This window comes from Entelurus aequoreus, linkage group LG06, assembly GCF_033978785.1.
Source record: "Entelurus aequoreus isolate RoL-2023_Sb linkage group LG06, RoL_Eaeq_v1.1, whole genome shotgun sequence".
NCBI classification, from domain to species: domain Eukaryota; kingdom Metazoa; phylum Chordata; class Actinopteri; order Syngnathiformes; family Syngnathidae; genus Entelurus; species Entelurus aequoreus.
The window spans coordinates 56,238,137-56,255,073 of record NC_084736.1 but is presented as its reverse complement, the minus strand read 5'-3'; the positions used below and the strand labels follow the sequence as shown (position 1 = coordinate 56,255,073).

Genomic DNA, 16,937 nt, shown 5'->3' with positions numbered 1-16,937 from the left:
CCTAAAATACCACAACGGAGACCCCCGGACTGTTGAACAACTTCAGCTGTACATCAAGCAAGAATGGGAAAGAATTCCACCTGAGAAGCTTAAAAAATGTGTTTCCTCAGTTCCCAAACATTTACTGAGTGTTGTTAAAAGGAAAGGCCATGTAACACAGTGGTGAACATGCCCTTTCCCAACTACTTTGGCACGTGTTGCAGCCATGAAATTCTAAGTTAAGTATTATTTGCAAAAAAAAATAAAGTTTATGAGTTTGAACATCAAATATCTTGTCTTTGTAGTGCATTCAATTAAATATGGGTTGAAAAGGATTTGCAAATCATTGTATTCCGTTTATATTTACATCTAACACAATTTCCCAACTCATATGGAAACGGGGTTTGTATAAAAAGGATAGTGCTACTGGTCTTCACGCGGTGTAGTGGCCATTACGTTGAAGGTAGTGTGAGTCGGCCACACGGCATAAAAAACAGATGTCCGCTGTATTATTAAGCATTACTGTGAAGTTTATCACTTGACTGACATACTGGACAGCCAGTCTGACATCCATCCATCCATCTTATTCCGCTTATCCAAGGTCGGGTCGCGGGGGCAGCAGCCTAAGCAGGGAAGCCCAGACTTCCCTCTCCCCAGCCACTTCGTCCAGCTCTTCCCGGTGGATCCCGAGGCGTTCCCAGGCCAGCCGGGAGATATAGTCTTCCCAACATGTCCTGGGTCTTCCCCGTGGCCTCCTAACGGTCGGACGTGCCCTAAACACCTCCCTAGGGAGGCGTTCGGGTGGCATCCTGACCAGATGCCCGAACCACCTCATCTGGCTCCTCTCCATGTGGAGGAGCAGCGGCTTTACTTTGAGCTCCTCCCGGATGGCAGAGCTTCTCACCCTATCTCTAGAGGAGAGCCCCGCCACCCGGCGAAGGAAACTCATTTTGGCCGCTTGTACCCGTGATCTTGTCCTTTCGGTCATAACCCAAAGCTCATGACCAGTCTGACATACAGTATCTTTTTTTCTCTTGAAACATGTACAATCACAAGTGCTACCGAGCTGACCTCCAATGTATTTTTTCTAAAATCTGGAAAAGATATGAATTGAGTTGGGGAGCTCGCGGATTCCATTGTTACATGTTACGTGCTGATGTAGCTTGTTTTTTAATAAAAACACTGTGACCAAAAATCTTTCACTTGTAATAAAAATGCAGTTTTTCAGCTTAAAGTATTTCCTGTCACCACTAATGCTGGGTTAGAACAATCAATAGTCAGGTCATGAGGTTAGGTTTGTAACGATATAAAAAAATTGTTATATCATGTGAGAAAATAATCACAGATAACAATATTAGCACTGTTTAAATGAATCTGCTAAAAAATACTTATGTACACACTGAAATCGTTTAACCGAATTGTAGATAACACAGATAACGATATATTTTCTCTGGCAGAAGAAACATTATGTTTTCCTGAATCAAGTCAATCAAGTGAGTGACAAATGAGTGATATGACATTGAAAAGCTTACAGCCAATCGACACAAGATTCTGACACCAAATAATAAAAAAAAAAGCTGGCCAACATGTTATCAGAAATTTACCCGGAAGAAAACACAGGAAACTGAAGTAGTGTGATTTCAATGTAACCCCAAAAACGATGGACTACCAACCTCCATTTACAAACATAATTGGTTCTTAAACAGGGTTCAAAAATCCAAAAGTTTGTATAGTGAACTAAAAAAGAAACAATGTATCGTATTTTCTGGACCATAGGGCGCACCGAATTATAAGGCGCACTGCAGATGAATGGTCTATTTTAGATTTTTTTTCATAAATAAAGGCGCACTGGATTATAGGGCGCATTAAAGGAGTCATATTATTATTATTATTTTTCTAAATGTAAAACACTTCCTTGTGGTCTACATAACATGTAATGGTGGTTCTTTGGTCAAAATGTTACATAGATTATGTTTTACAGATCATCTTCGAGCCGCTTTCTGACAGTCCCTTCAGGATGTGCCCTTTTGTGGGCGGTCTTATTTACGTGGCTCACCTTCGGCAGCGTCTTCTCCCCGTCATCTTTGTTGTAGCGGTGTAGCGTGCAAGGACGGGAGTGGAAGAAGTGTCAAAAGATGAGGCTAACTGTTTTAATGACATTCAGACTTTACTTAAATCATTAACGGAGCAGCATCTCCTCATCCGGAAACAACAACACCGGAAATGTGTCCCGTGAAAAACCGTCCAAACGGAACTCTAATACCGTATTTCCTTGAATTGGCGCAGGGAATATAGTATTCGCGCGTCTAGAATTACTGCCGGGTCAAACTCGTTTCTCAAAATAATTAACGCATGCTTGGCCTTATCGCCGGTTTATTATTGAAGCCGGATCAAATTCGTTTCGCAAATTATTAATTTTATTATCGCATGTCTATAATTTTCGCCGGGTCAAACTCGTTTTGCAAAATATTTAGCATATGGCTAGAACTTCCACCGGGTCAAATTCGTTACGTCACGAGTGACGCATCTGTCCTCATTTTCAAAATGGAGAAAGCTGCTTTCAGTAGTTTGCAATCGCACAAAGGAAAAAAGATAAAGAGCTATTCAGTAGGATTTAAGGTCCAAGCTATTGAATACCGGTACAGTATGCTAAAGAGAACAGTAAGCAGCTATGTTGTATTAATATACCGTAGCTGCGTGTGTGAAATACTGTATAAGTCATTAAATGACTCCCGCCTCCTGGTGGTAGAGGGCGCTGCCGCGCTAGTGATCCTTCTTGCGACTTCCGGTACTGCAGAAGAAGTGAACACACGCAGCAAGAGATTTTTTATTATTATTTTTTTTTAACAAGGAGGATTACATACCGGTATCTAAAATAAAACAGTTTTCTAAACTGGACTTTCAATCGAAGCAGGAGGTAATAATTAAAGGAATATCTCCATCGAGACAGAGAGACTTTTAAAACTGAAGAAAGAAAATAAGGAAGACTTCTATAACCAAGTTATCGATGATTTTGGTCAGAAGGAGCTGCAAATGGACTCCATTTATAAGTACAGGTAAGACCATAATAACGTTTTTTTTTATTAAATGTGCTTTTCATGATGGTATGCTTACATCACACTCAAAACGCACGCCTACATTTACCGGATTCCTTTTGGTAAACGCGTATTAACCGTCCGCTCGGGACGGTTAATACGACTGAGAAGAGGTTTTAAAATAATTACCGCATGCACGGCCATCCCGCCGGTTTCCGGTAAACGCAGGAGTGACAGGAGGTTTTAAATTAATTAGCGCCCCTGCGGCTATTCAAGGAAATACGGTAACTAAAGTTCCTTGGGTGAATAATGTAAACTCACTACGCCGGTATATTTTAGTGCTTTCCTGGCGAATTTACTGACAGATATAAGTAAGATCTTTACACTACATTATATAAGGCAGTTGGGATAGGCTCCAGCACCCCCGCGACCCTGAACGGGACAAGCGGTAGAAAATGGATGGATGGATATTAGGGGTGCAGGAAAAAATCGATTCGTATTCGAATCGCGATTCTCACGTTGTGCGATTCAGAATCGATTTTTATTTTTAAAAAATCTATTTTTTTTTAAAATTTGTATTATTTTTTTATTTTATTTTTTATTTTTTCGAATTAATCAATCCAACAAAACAATACACAGCAATACCATAACAATGCAATCCAATTCCAAAACCAAACCCGACCCAGCAACACTCAGAACTGCAATAAACAGAGCAATTGAGAGGAGACACAAACACGACACAGAACAAACCAAAAGTAGTGAAACAAAAATGAATATTATCAACAACAGTATCAATATTAGTTACAATTTCAACATAGCAGTGATTAAAAATCCCTCATTGACATTATCATTAGACATTTATAAAAAAAAAAAGAACAATAGTGTCACAGTGGCTTACACTTGCATCGCATCTCATAAGCTTGACAACACACTGTGTCCAATATTTTCACAAAGATAAAATAAGTCATATTTTTGGTTCATTTAATAGTTAAAACAAATTGACATTATTGCAATCAGTTGATAAAACATTGTCCTTTACAATTATAAAAGCTTTTTACAAAAATATACTACTCTGCTTGCATGTCAGCAGACTGGGGTAGATCCTGCTGAAATCCTATGTATTGAATGAATAGAGAATCGTGTTGAATTGAAAAAAAATCGTTTTTGAATCGAAAATCGTGTTGAATTGAAAAAAAATCAATTTTGAATCGAATCGTGACCCCAAGAATCGAATCGTGGGACACCCAAAGATTCACAGCCCTAATGGATATGTTAGAAATGGCAACAGCGGAGGATGAATGCCACATAAGAAGATAGAGAAAAAGAAGAAGACTGCGGTGTCGTCACGGACTACAAAGGCGGACGCGTGCAATTTTTCAGGATTTAAGCAGATCCCAAATACAGATCAGCAGGTACTAGAAGGTAAGAAAAGTTGCTTTTGCATAATATTGCGAAACAAAACGCCGGATAATATGTCTTACCTTATACACACACCATAATAATACTCATGTTGAAGCACACCAAACGGTGCAGCCTACACTTATCTCTTATGTTTGACTGCCATCTACTGGTCACACTTATCATTACACCATGTACCAAATAAAATTGCTTCGAGGTGGGTAAGCTCAACCAAACTTATTCCTTACATTAGGCGCACCTTTTTTTCCCTAAAAACTACACAGTAGGCCTGATAACCATTAGGCATACTGTGTAGTTTTTAGGGAAAAAAAGGAATTTAAGTGTGCCTTATAGTCCGGAAAATACGGTAAATATGAATAATCGGTTCGAGCCTCGACAAGAGGCCCTAATTTAGTGAAGGTTTGTACACTTTAAACACAATATAAAGAGCTATACAGCAGTGGCGTGCCGTCACTAGAGGCAGGGGAGGCACGGCCTCACTTGCCATCATGGAAAGAAAAAAAAAGTAAAAAGAAAAAAAAAAATTAAATTGTTATATGTATCCAGTGATAATACTAAAGTTATTTTCCATTTAACTTCACCAGTTTTATTTTTATTTTTATTTTCACATTTGCCGTTCAAATACTGAGAAGAGACGGTGCGGTGATCAGCAGCCAGTTGTGGCACGTCACTGATTTGTGCCTCAACATGGATTGTGCGCAATGACTCGGCTAACTGCTGGCCTGCTGTGCAGTGAGACCGTATTGCTATATTAATTATATTATACATTTCCATAGTTTAGTTAGCTGAGGTATATAATGTACAGTGTATTTTGTCAACATCTGTATGTGTGTAACGTATTTCTTGTGCTGAGCGATCATAAAACTGGAGGCTCGTCTCATAACCCCGCCTCCTGGTGCCAAGCACCTCCGCCGCAGAATACACCCCCGACGGGAGCGCCGCGGCCACACCAACCAAAGCCCACACCCAAACCCTCCACGTGCAAGACCGAATCCACCCAAAAAAAGTCACTTAACAAGAAGCCAAAAAGTGCAAAAACAACAATGCTCGCGCTGCAGGAGCCGCGAACGACCGCAGGGACACAACATTAGGTACACCTGCACTGCAGGTTCATATGTTTGTAAATCTGACTGTGATGATGCAGTCGTGCCTCACCAGACATTAACCTCACCGCACGCCACTGCTATACAGTACTGTGTATCTAACAAACATAAGACTTAGAGACTTAGACTTAGACAAACTTTAATGATCCACAAGGGAAATTGTTCAACACAGTAGCTCAGTTACAATGATGGAAAGTGTAAGGATGGAAAGGACAATGCAGGTATAGATAGACTAATATAGCGATAAAAAAATCTAACATATATACGAATATATACATAATATGTGTACAGAATAATATATATACAGATATATTATAATATGAGGAGGTGATGAATCTCTTTATTAACAAGTCAAAACAACAAGCTGAAGTGTCCTCTTCATGCGCTGCTCTACCAACACACACACACACACACACACACACACACACACACACACACACACACACACACACACACACACACACACACACACACACACACACACACACACACACACACACACACACACACACACACACACACACATTGGTGCCCTCATAAACGATCAGAAATCACAAAAATCCTTATTTTAACAACCACATTGCTACGATAATGAACATTCTAAAAAAGTAAAATCCACTTACATTAACATTGGCGAAGGAGGAGCTGACTAGAAAAGCGCACAAACAGAGGAAGAACTAGGGGTGGGGGATGGGCTGTATATGCGTGTGTATGCCTTGAAAGAGGCGCCAATGAACAAAAGTAGCTCTCCATCAATCCATCTATTTTCTACCGCTTGTCCCTCTCGGGGTCGCCTCCGCCGTAAAATAAGTCTGCTTCGGCATCTTTTCCCAGAAAAGTCCGGTCTCATCACAATTAAAACTTTGTGGTACAAAGCCTGCTTCATTGATTCTTCTATACTTGTGGACGCCATTAATATACTCCTCGTAAATACCGTCTTTTTTTTTTTTAAAACTCCACAGCGATTCCCTCCTCTCTACATTGGTCTGTTGTCTTTTTGGGACTCATATGGAGTTAGCAAAGTGGATAAAACTTGTCAAAAGGCGATAAAACACAGAAGGCACACACTGAGAAGTGATGGAGGGCTCCACCTCCCTAAAAATGCTACGCCCTGCTTTTTGCCTGCAGGCGGGACGCAAAATAGAGCGTTTTCTATTCGGGCTCCAGTACTCTGGAATGCCCTCCCGGTAACAGTTAGAGATGCTACCTCAGTAGAAGCATTTAAGTCCCATCTTAAAACTCATTTGTATACTCTAGCCTTTAAATAGACCCCCTTTTTAGACCAGTTGATCTGCCGTTTCTTTTCTTCTCTCCTCTGCTCCCCTCTCCCTTGGGGAGGGGGAGTTGCACAGGTCTGGTGGCCATGGATGAAGTGCTGACTGTCCAGAGTCGGGACCCCGGGTGGACCGCTAGCCTGTGCATCGGTTGGGGACATCTCTGCGCTGCTGACCCGTCTCCGCTCGGGACGGTTTCCTGCTGGCCCCACTATGGACTGGACTCTCGCTGATGTGTTGGATCCACTGCGGACTGGACTTTCACAATATTATGTCAGACCCACTCGACATCCATTGCTTTCGGTCTCCCCTAGAGGGGGAGGGGGTTACCCACATATGCGGTCCTCTCCAAGGTTTCTCATAGTCATTCACATCGACGTCCCACTGGGGTGAGTTTTTCCTTGCCCGTATGTGGGCTCTGTACCGAGGATGTCGTTGTGGCTTGTGCAGCCCTTTGAGACACTTGTGATTTAGGGCTATATAAATAAACATTGATTGATTGATTGATTGATTGAAAATGAATGACTGAATGAAGCATTTGTACACAGAGACATGGTTCGCACACGGAAGCACATTTGACTCGATCCAAAAGTTTGTAAATCGAAAAGTTTGCAAATAGAGGGGTTTGAAAATCGAGATACCACTGTAACAGTCAAGCACTGTTCAGATTAGCTAAAGATAGCTTCAAGCTAAGTGAAGTTTATGGTAGAAATGTGATGATTTCATGGACTTAACACTACTATTAGTGTTTGCCTGTTTCTGACATTTGCCAATGTAAGTTCTAGAGGTTTGAATAGCAATCCTGCGATTGGCTGGCAACCGGTCTAGGGTGTACCCCGCCTCTCGCCTGAAGTCAGCTGGGATCGGCTCCAGCTTCCCAGTGACCCTAATAAGGATAAGCAGTAATGGATGGATGAATGGAAAGTATGGATACCAATACAAATTGTTATTTTTATTATATTTATTTGTTCTATTTACTGAAGTAAAGCATTGATTTTACGGATCGGCTTGTTTTAAAGGTCAGTATTTGAGATAAATTTCAAATATTATGTCAACCTAGGGCTGGGCAATATGGCCTTTTTTTAATATCTCGATATTTTTAGGCGATATATATGTCGATATTTTGCCTTAGCCTTGAATGAACACTTGATACATATAATCACAGCAGTATGATGATTCTATGTGTCTACATTATATAGACTGAAAGATGCATGTACGGTGGACCTCCTCGCTAGCATGGGAATACTTCGCGGGCTACATCGAGCGGCCTTTGTAGCAGCGGAGTCAAGTGCTAGCGGTGACCGCCAATGGAGACGACGTAAGCGGTGTGAGCGGAAGCAGAAGCGGGGATGCCGAGCGGGGCTAACAACAAAGGGAAAAGCTAACCAAAGAAGCGTGGAGTGTCCGGGTAAGAAGCCATTTAAACTAGAAATAGCCGGCGCCAGGCTGGATAATCCCTGCACACATAGCAATTCTCTTAGAATAAAACACAACTCACATAATGTTTTTTCTTTTGTGACGATGTCAGAGGCAGTCACACATTGTACTGAGGTGGCTAACTATGATGCGTTCAGTTTATCGCAACATCTAGCAAACAATCGGACAATTCCCGTCGTATCAATTCCTAGATATGGTCGAAACTATTTAAAGTGCACTACGCATAATAAACACAACATTATTAATATTGCTACTTCGGATAATTTCAACAAACAATCCTCAAAACAGCCCACTACCTATAATATGGGCTTTTTAAACATAAGATCATTATCTTCCAAAACGTTATTAGTTAATGAGGTCATTAGAGACAACAAACTTGATGTCGTTGGTCTCGCCGAGACCTGGCTCAAACCAGACGATTTTTTTGCGCTAAATGAGGCATCTCCTCCTAACTATACCAATGCACATGTTGCCCGTCCTCTTAAAAGGGGAGGGGGTGTCGCACTAATATACAATGAAAACTATAATTTTACACCTAACCTAAATAATAAATATAACTCGTTTGAGGTGCTCACTTTGAGGTTTGTCACACCGCTGCCTCTCCACCTGGCTGTTATCTACCGCCCCCCTGGGCCCTATTCGGACTTCATCAGTGAATTCTCAGAGTTTGTTGCTGATCTAGTGACGCACGCCGACAATATAATCATAATGGGGGACTTTAATATCCATATGAATACCCCATCGGACCCTCCATGCGTGGCGCTCCAGACTATAATTGATAGCTGTGGTCTTACACAAATAATAAATGAACCCACGCATCGCAACGGTAATACGATAGATCTATTGCTTGTCAGGGGTGTCACCACCTCTAAAGTTACGATACTCCCGTACACTAAAGTAATGTCCGATCATTACCTTATAAAATTCGAAGTTCTGACTCATTGTCAACAAACTAATAATAATAATAATAACTACTATAGCAGCCGCAACATTAATGCTGCCACAACGACGACTCTTACTGACCTACTGCCTTCGGTAATGGCACCATTCCCAAATTATGTGGGCTCTATTGATAACCTCACTAACAACTTTAACGACGCCCTGCGCGACACCATTGATAGTGTAGCACCGCTAAAGCTAAAAAGGGCCCCTAAAAGGCGTACCCCATGGTTTACAGAAGAAACTAAAGCCCAGAAATTATCATGTAGAAAGCTGGAACGCAAATGGCGTGCGACTAAACTTGAGGTTTTCCATCAAGCATGGTGTGATAGTTTAATAACTTATAAACGCATGCTTACCTCAGCTAAAGCTAAATATTACTCAAATCTCATCCACCTCAACAAAAATGATCCTAAATTTTTGTTTAGTACAGTAGCATCGCTAACCCAACAAGGGACTCCTCCCAGTAGCTCCACCCACTCAGCAGATGACTTTATGAATTTCTTTAATAAGGACATTGAAGTCATTAGAAAAGAGATTAAAGACAATGCATCTCAGCTACAACTGGGTTCTATTAACACAAATACGACTGTATATACGACGGATACCGCCCTCCAAAATAGTTTCTCTCTCTTTGATGAAATAACATTGGAGGAATTGTCAAAATGTGTAAATGGGACAAAACAAACAACAAGTTTACTTGACCCAATTCCTGGGAAACTTATCAAAGAGCTTTTTGTATTATTAGGTCCATCAGTGTTAAATATTAAAAACGTATCACTTTCCTCTAGCACTGTTCCCCTAGCATTCAAAAAAGCGGTTATTCATCCTCTACTCAAAAGACCTAACCTCGATCCTGACCTCATGGTAAACTACCGGCCGGTGTCCCACCTTCCGTTTATCTCGAAAATCCTTGAAAAAATTGTCGCACAGCAGCTAAATGAACACTTAGCGTCTAACAATCTCTGTGAACCTTTTCAGTCCGGTTTCAGGGCAAATCACTCTACGGAGACAGCCCTCGCAAAAATGACTAATGATCTATTGCTAACGATGGATTCTGATGCTTCATCTATGTTGCTGCTTCTTGATCTTAGCGCCGCTTTCGATACTGTTGATCATAACATTTTATTAGAGCGTATCAAAACGCGTATTGGGATGTCAGACTTAGCCTTGTCTTGGTTTAACTCTTATCTTACTGACAGGATGCAGTGTGTCTCCCATAACAATGTGACCTCGGACTATGTTAAGGTAACGTGCGGAGTTCCCCAGGGTTCGGTTCTTGGCCCTGCACTCTTTAGTATTTACATGCTGCCGCTAGGTGACATCATACGCAAATGCGGTGTTAGCTTTCACTGTTATGCTGATGACACTCAACTCTACATGCCCCTAAAGCTGACCAACACGCCGGATTGTAGTCAGCTGGAGGCGTGTCTTAATGAAATTAAACAATGGATGTCCGCTAACTTTTTGCAACTCAACGCTAAGAAAACGGAAATGCTGATTATCAGTCCTGCTCAACACCGACATCTATTTAATAATACCACCTTAACATTTGACAACCAAACAATTAAACAAGGCGACTCGGTAAAGAATCTGGGTATTATCTTCGACCCAACTCTCTCGTTTGAGTCACACATTAAGAGTGTTACTAAAACGGCCTTTTTTCATCTCCGTAATATCGCTAAAATTTGTTCCATTTTGTCCACAAGCGATGCTGAGATCATTATCCATGCGTTCGTTACATTTCGTCTCGATTACTGTAACGTTTTATTTTCGGGCCTCCCTATGTCTAGCATTAAAAGATTACAGATGGTACAAAATGCGGCTGCTAGACTTTTGACAAAAACAAGAAAGTTTGATCATATTACGCCTATACTGGCTCACTTGCACTGGCTTCCTGTGCACCTAAGATGCGACTTTAAGGTTTTACTACTTACGTATAAAATACTACACGGTCAAGCTCCTGCCTATCTTGCCGATTGTATTGTACCATATGTCCCGGCAAGAAATCTGCGTTCAAAGAACTCCGGCTTATTAGTGATTCCCAGAGCCCAAAAAAAGTCTGCGGGCTATAGAGCGTTTTCTATTCGGGCTCCAATACTATGGAATGCCGTCCCGGTAAAAGTTAGAGATGCTACCTCAGTAGACACATTTAAGTCTCATCTTAAAACTCATTTGTATACTCTAGCCTTTAAATAGACTCCATTTTTAGACCAGTTGATCTGCCGTTTCTTTTCTTTTCTTTTCTACTCTGCTCCCAACCCGGGGTGGACCGCTAGCCTGTCCATCGGATGGGGACATCTCTACGCTGCTGACCCGTCTCCGCTCGGGATGGTTCCTGCTGGCCCCACTATGGACTGGACTTTCGCTGATGTGTTGGACTTTCACAATATTATGTCAGACCCACTCGACATCCATTGCTTTCGGTCTCCCCTAGAGGGGGGGGGTTACCCACATATGCGGTCCTCTCCAAGGTTTCTCATAATCATTCACATTGACGTCCCACTGGGGTGAGTTTTCCTTGCCCGTATGTGGGCTCTGTACCGAGGATGTCGTTGTGGCTTGTACAGCCCTTTGAGACAGTTGTGATTTAGGGCTATATAAATAAACATTGATTGATTGATACATTAAAACATTCTTGTTCATACTGCATTAATATATGCTCATTTTAAACTTTCATGCAGAGAGGGAAATCACAACTAAGTCAATTTTGTCTGTCTATCTGTGTTGGCCCTGCGATGAGGTGGCGACTTGTCCAGGGTGTACACCGCCTACCGCCCGGATGCAGCTGAGATAGGCTCCAGCGCCCCCCGCGACCCCGAAGGGAATAAGCAGTAGAAAATGGATGGATGGATGGATGGAGTTATTAAGCAGTGGCACAAACATTCATGTCATTTCCAAAACAGACAGTGCAAGATTGTCAGAGACATTTTAAAACAAGCTATAAGTGCACTTTTGTGCATGATGACACACAAGATATTTCAATAAGTGTCACATAAAAATGAGCTGCATATCAAATAGTATATGTCCTACGGTGTTGATGTAGAAATAGTTGCTTCGGCATTTAGTTGGTGTGGCACCGAACGGAGATGTTGACATGATGTAAAGACATATTCCCGCTTGAAGCCAAACCACCGTCAGACGATGGACCCTGTGCTGTTTTTCTTGGGAATTAATTATTCCTCCATTTGCTACCAGATTCGCACCTTCTTTCTCTCGTATTACCACTCAAACCACACCGTTAGCTGTTAGCATCACAGCTAACGTTACCATGTCGCTACCTCTTGCTCAGCGGGAGCGTGTGACGTTGCTCATGTGACAGTATGTGACGTATGTAAGAAGGTGCGCTTGTTTTAAAGACTCTGTGAGAAGGAGAGACAGGAAAGAGTGAGAAACGCATGCAGTTTAATGCCCCACAGCTAAAAGCAACTGCGTGAGAACGCATACTCGAATATCACGAAAATCATTTTCTATATCGCACAGACAAACCCGCGATATATCGAGTATATCGATATATCGCCCAGCCCTATGTCAACCTTATCTAAATGGCAAAACCAAATTGTAAAAGTCAGAATAACTTTTGTACCACAGTTTTTGGGTTTGACTTTAGAACCGTAAATAGCAACACTTTTACTGAAAATGTAGGTCAATGTTTAAAATGGTTGTGTTTACAGGACTAACTCACCCTCTGCAAAGATACCGTGTACTGCTCCCATACCATCTCTTCCATTCCTGAGCTCTGTGGGGGAACACATACAATATACACAATCAATACAAGCGTTATGAGTAATCAAGCAGCATAAACCTGGAGAAAATTTAAGTATTTGTTTCTTGAACAGTACTAACGACTGGAAAAAAGTAGCGATTTAGGTCACAGCACCAATTGACAATGTAGTGCTAACTGACTGAGTTGCAGCAAGATGAATCCACAACAAAAACACAGATAAGGACACTGCAGTAAAAAAGGCAGGCACATTCACAAAGTCAACCAACAATGCTCAGGACTGGGGCTCGTGACTGAGTGGGTGTGGGAACCGACCTCTGTCAATAGTGGCAACACACACAACACACTAACAACTTGTTACACACTATTGGACATTGAATTCAGCGTGTCCCCCATAAATGTTTGTGTGAGTCCTGATGACATAAATAGAACAAGGCATCTCTGCTCAACTGCTTCTCATGAGAGAGGTGGATGACTGACAACTGAAGTGAAACGAAGGGAAGGAGGAATAAATTCTAATGAAAGGATAGAGCTTGGCGATAAAACGACATCAATATATATCGCGATAGACACGTAATTGATATCAATAAAAAAAGCTTCTTTGTCTGAAGAAAGCGGATGTTGCAGAACAACGTTGGTTGCAAAGGCACTGGCTCTCTGGTAACACAGGAAGTGATCACTGATCAGTGGGAGTGACACGCTAACAGCCAATCAGGTAACAGTATCAACTAGGCTTGGGAAATAAATCGATTTTATTGATAAATTCGAGTTTTTTGTTGCAGACGATTTAAAAAAATCAAAAAGGCTCCAGCCACCCCCGCGATCCCGAGAGGGAAAGCGGTAGAAAATGGATGGATGGATGGAAAATCTATGTTCTAGCTCCGGCATATGTTTTGCCCCCAGGAGCTTCCGTAGCTTCCACCCTACCCCTTACTTCCTTAGTGGAGATTCAAACACACAGCAAAACACGGCTGATGTTAAAGGCTGGAACATACTCTTGCATACCCCCTGATGGTGTCTTGTTTGATTTATGGTTCGTCCCTGGGGGGTGACGCCAAACTTGTAATTCTCTTCCAAAACACCAGGGGGCGGTGTCTCCAGAAGGAGCAACTGTAGACTAGATACTGTGTATTTCTTTCAAAAAGTATCGCTGAACCACAACATTGACAACACTGGAACTAATCATTCACAATAATCAGGTTACTTTTAATGGACAATCTCGATGGTCATGTTCAGAGTTCACAAATGTTTGTAAATATACCGTGCCTGAAAGATTATTGACGTAGAATGACAAATGTTGTGTGTGAGAGAAAAAGACGTATGTGCATGAGAAAGAATATGTGTTGGAATTTAACTTTTTAGCACAAGATTGTCAATAAAAGTTAAGTTAGGGGCGGCGTGGCGAAGTTGGTAGAGTGGCCGTGCCAGCAGTCGGAGGGTTGCTGGTTACTGGGGTTCAATCCCCACCTTCTACCATCCTAGTCACGTCCGTTGTGTCCTTGGGTAAGACACTTCACCCTTGCTCCTGATGGCTGCTGGTTAGCACCTTGCATGGCAGCTCCCGCCATCAGTGTGTGAATGTGTGTGTGAATGGGTGAATGTGGAAATACTGTCAAAGCGCTTTGAGTACCTTGAAGGTAGAAAAGCGCTATACAAGTATAACCCATTTATCATTTATTTAAGTGTCGTACTTTTACTTTGTCACTTCTTCTGGACGCAACAACACAATAAGCTGAAAAACATCCATCCATCCATTTTCTACTGCTTGACCCTTTCGGGGTGGCGGGGGGTCGCTGGAGCCTATCTCAGCTGCATTCGGGCGGAAGGCAGGGTACACCCTGGACAAGTCGCCACCTCATCGCAGGGCCAACACAGATAGACAGACAACATTCACACTCACATTCACACAACATACATTCAGTAATTATTTTCAGAGTGCACCGAGATATTAAAGGCCTACTGAAAACCACTACTACTGACCACGGAGTCTGATAGTTTATATATCAATGATGAAATCTTAACATTGCAACACATGCCAATACGGCCAGGTTAACTAATAAAGTGCAATTTTAAATTTCCCGTGAAATGTCCGGCTGAAAACGTCTCGGTATGATGACGTTTGGGCGTGACGTCACGGGTTGAAGCAGACATTTTGTAATAGCACGGTGGCCAGCTTAAGTCGCCTGTTTTCACCACATAATTCCACAGTATTCTGGACATCTGTGTTGGTGAATCTTTTGCAATTTGTTTAATGAACAATGAAGACAGTTGGATAGCAGACGCGCTATCCGACGCGCTATCCGACGCTAGCCGCCGACCGCACCGATGATCGGGTGAAGTCTTTCGTCGCGCTGTCGATCGCTGGAACGCAGGTGAGCGCGGTTCGTGATGAGCAGATGAGGGCTGGCGTAGGTGGAGAGCTAATGTTTTTAGCATAGCTCTGTCGAGGTCCCGTAGCTAAGTTAGCTTCAATGGCGTCGTTAGCAACAGCATTGCTAGGCTTTGCCAGGCTGGACAGCATTAACCGTGTGGTTACAGGTCCAGGGTTTGGTTCGGTGTCTTCTGATAGTAGAAGTAAAAATAGTATTGTTGATCTTCAGTCTATCCTTCCAGTCAGGGGCATGTTTCTTCTGTTTCTATCCGCAGTTAAGCACGATGCTATCATGTTAGCTCCGAAGCTAAAGTGCTTCACCGATGTATTGTCGTGAAGATAAAAGTTACTGTGAATGTCCATTTCGCGTTCTCGACTCTCATTTTCAAGAGGATATAGTATCCGAGGTGGTTTAAAATACAAATCTGTGATCCACAATAGAAAAAGGAGAAAGTGTGGAATCCAATGAGCCCTTGTACCTAAGTTACGGTCAGAGCGAAAAAAGATACACCCTGGCGTCCTGCACTGCACTCTAATCCTTCACTCTCACTTTCCTCATCCACGAATCTTTCATCCTGGCTCAAATTAATGAGGTAATCGTCGCTTTCTCGGTCCGAATCGCTCTCGCTACTGGTGTAAACAATGTGCAGATGTGAGGAACTCTTCAACCTGTGACGTCACGCTACTTCCGGTACAGGCAAGCTTTTTTATCAGCGACCAAAAGTTGCGAACTTTATCGTCGATGTTCTCTATTAAATCCTTTCAGCAAAAATATGGCAATATCGCGAAATGATCAAGTATGACACATAGAATGGACCTGCTATCCCCGTTTGAATAAGAAAATCTCATTTCAGTAGGCCTTTAAGTACACAATATCAGTTTTCATGGAAATGTTTAATCACTGTTTTATTTCATACAATCATTTGTGCATTTCAACACAAAGTCTGTGTTCCCGGACCCTCCTTGCAAAAACTGACCAATCACAGCTCTGCGTTGCCGGCGACTCTAACCTAGGATTTTTGGAGGTGCACGTAGGCTACGCGGGATGCTACGCGGAAGGCTACACGGGAGATAACGCAGGGGAAGGGGAAGATGGCGTCACCTACGCAAGCTACGCCACGCTTTAATGCAAGCAAGAGCGAGACATTTGTTCCAAAGAAAAGTGTCATCAGTGGTTTAGATTTGCGACAACAGACACAGAACAAATGACTGCACACTGCAAAGTTTGTTAAAAAAAGGAAAAAGCATACACTTATTCCAGCATCTGAACACAAAGCGTGGAGCTGAGTGGGGGAAATGCACCTCTTTACGAGGCGAACAAAACCGCAACAACAACAAACTAAAACGAAGATTCCTCTCATGGAATCATTTACACAAGATACTATGTATGATGAGAAAGGAGCACAGATTGACCATTAAAGCAGTTGCTGTGCACATCGCAAAGAAGTGGTCCACATACTGTACAAAGCCTGTGTTTATCCACTGACTAAAATTGTCAAAATGTTTTACTTGATTATTCATTTGCACAATACTCCATTTTTATTTACAAATATTTTATTCAAAACATAAGTTTTAAGGTCACACTTTATTGATTTGATTATTAATTAATATGTTTTGATTGGTTTCTGTGTGGAGTTGGCATGTTCTCCCCGTGAC

At 42.0% G+C, this 16,937-nt stretch overlaps 1 protein-coding gene across 2 annotated transcripts in view; it reads right to left on the bottom strand.

Moving 5' to 3' along the window:
• The window catches only part of LOC133652360 (tight junction protein ZO-2-like), a 191,157-nt gene that overhangs the window by 79,044 nt on the left and 95,176 nt on the right, over positions 1-16,937 (bottom strand). Inside the window, exon 3 of one of the 2 annotated variants that reach the window (XM_062051027.1) lies at positions 12,872-12,925. The exons of the other annotated variant lie outside the window; for it this stretch is intronic. Coding sequence (XP_061907011.1) covers positions 12,872-12,925 — 54 coding nt within the window. The remainder of the gene's footprint in view (positions 1-12,871; positions 12,926-16,937) is intronic. 2 annotated transcript variants of the gene reach the window in all.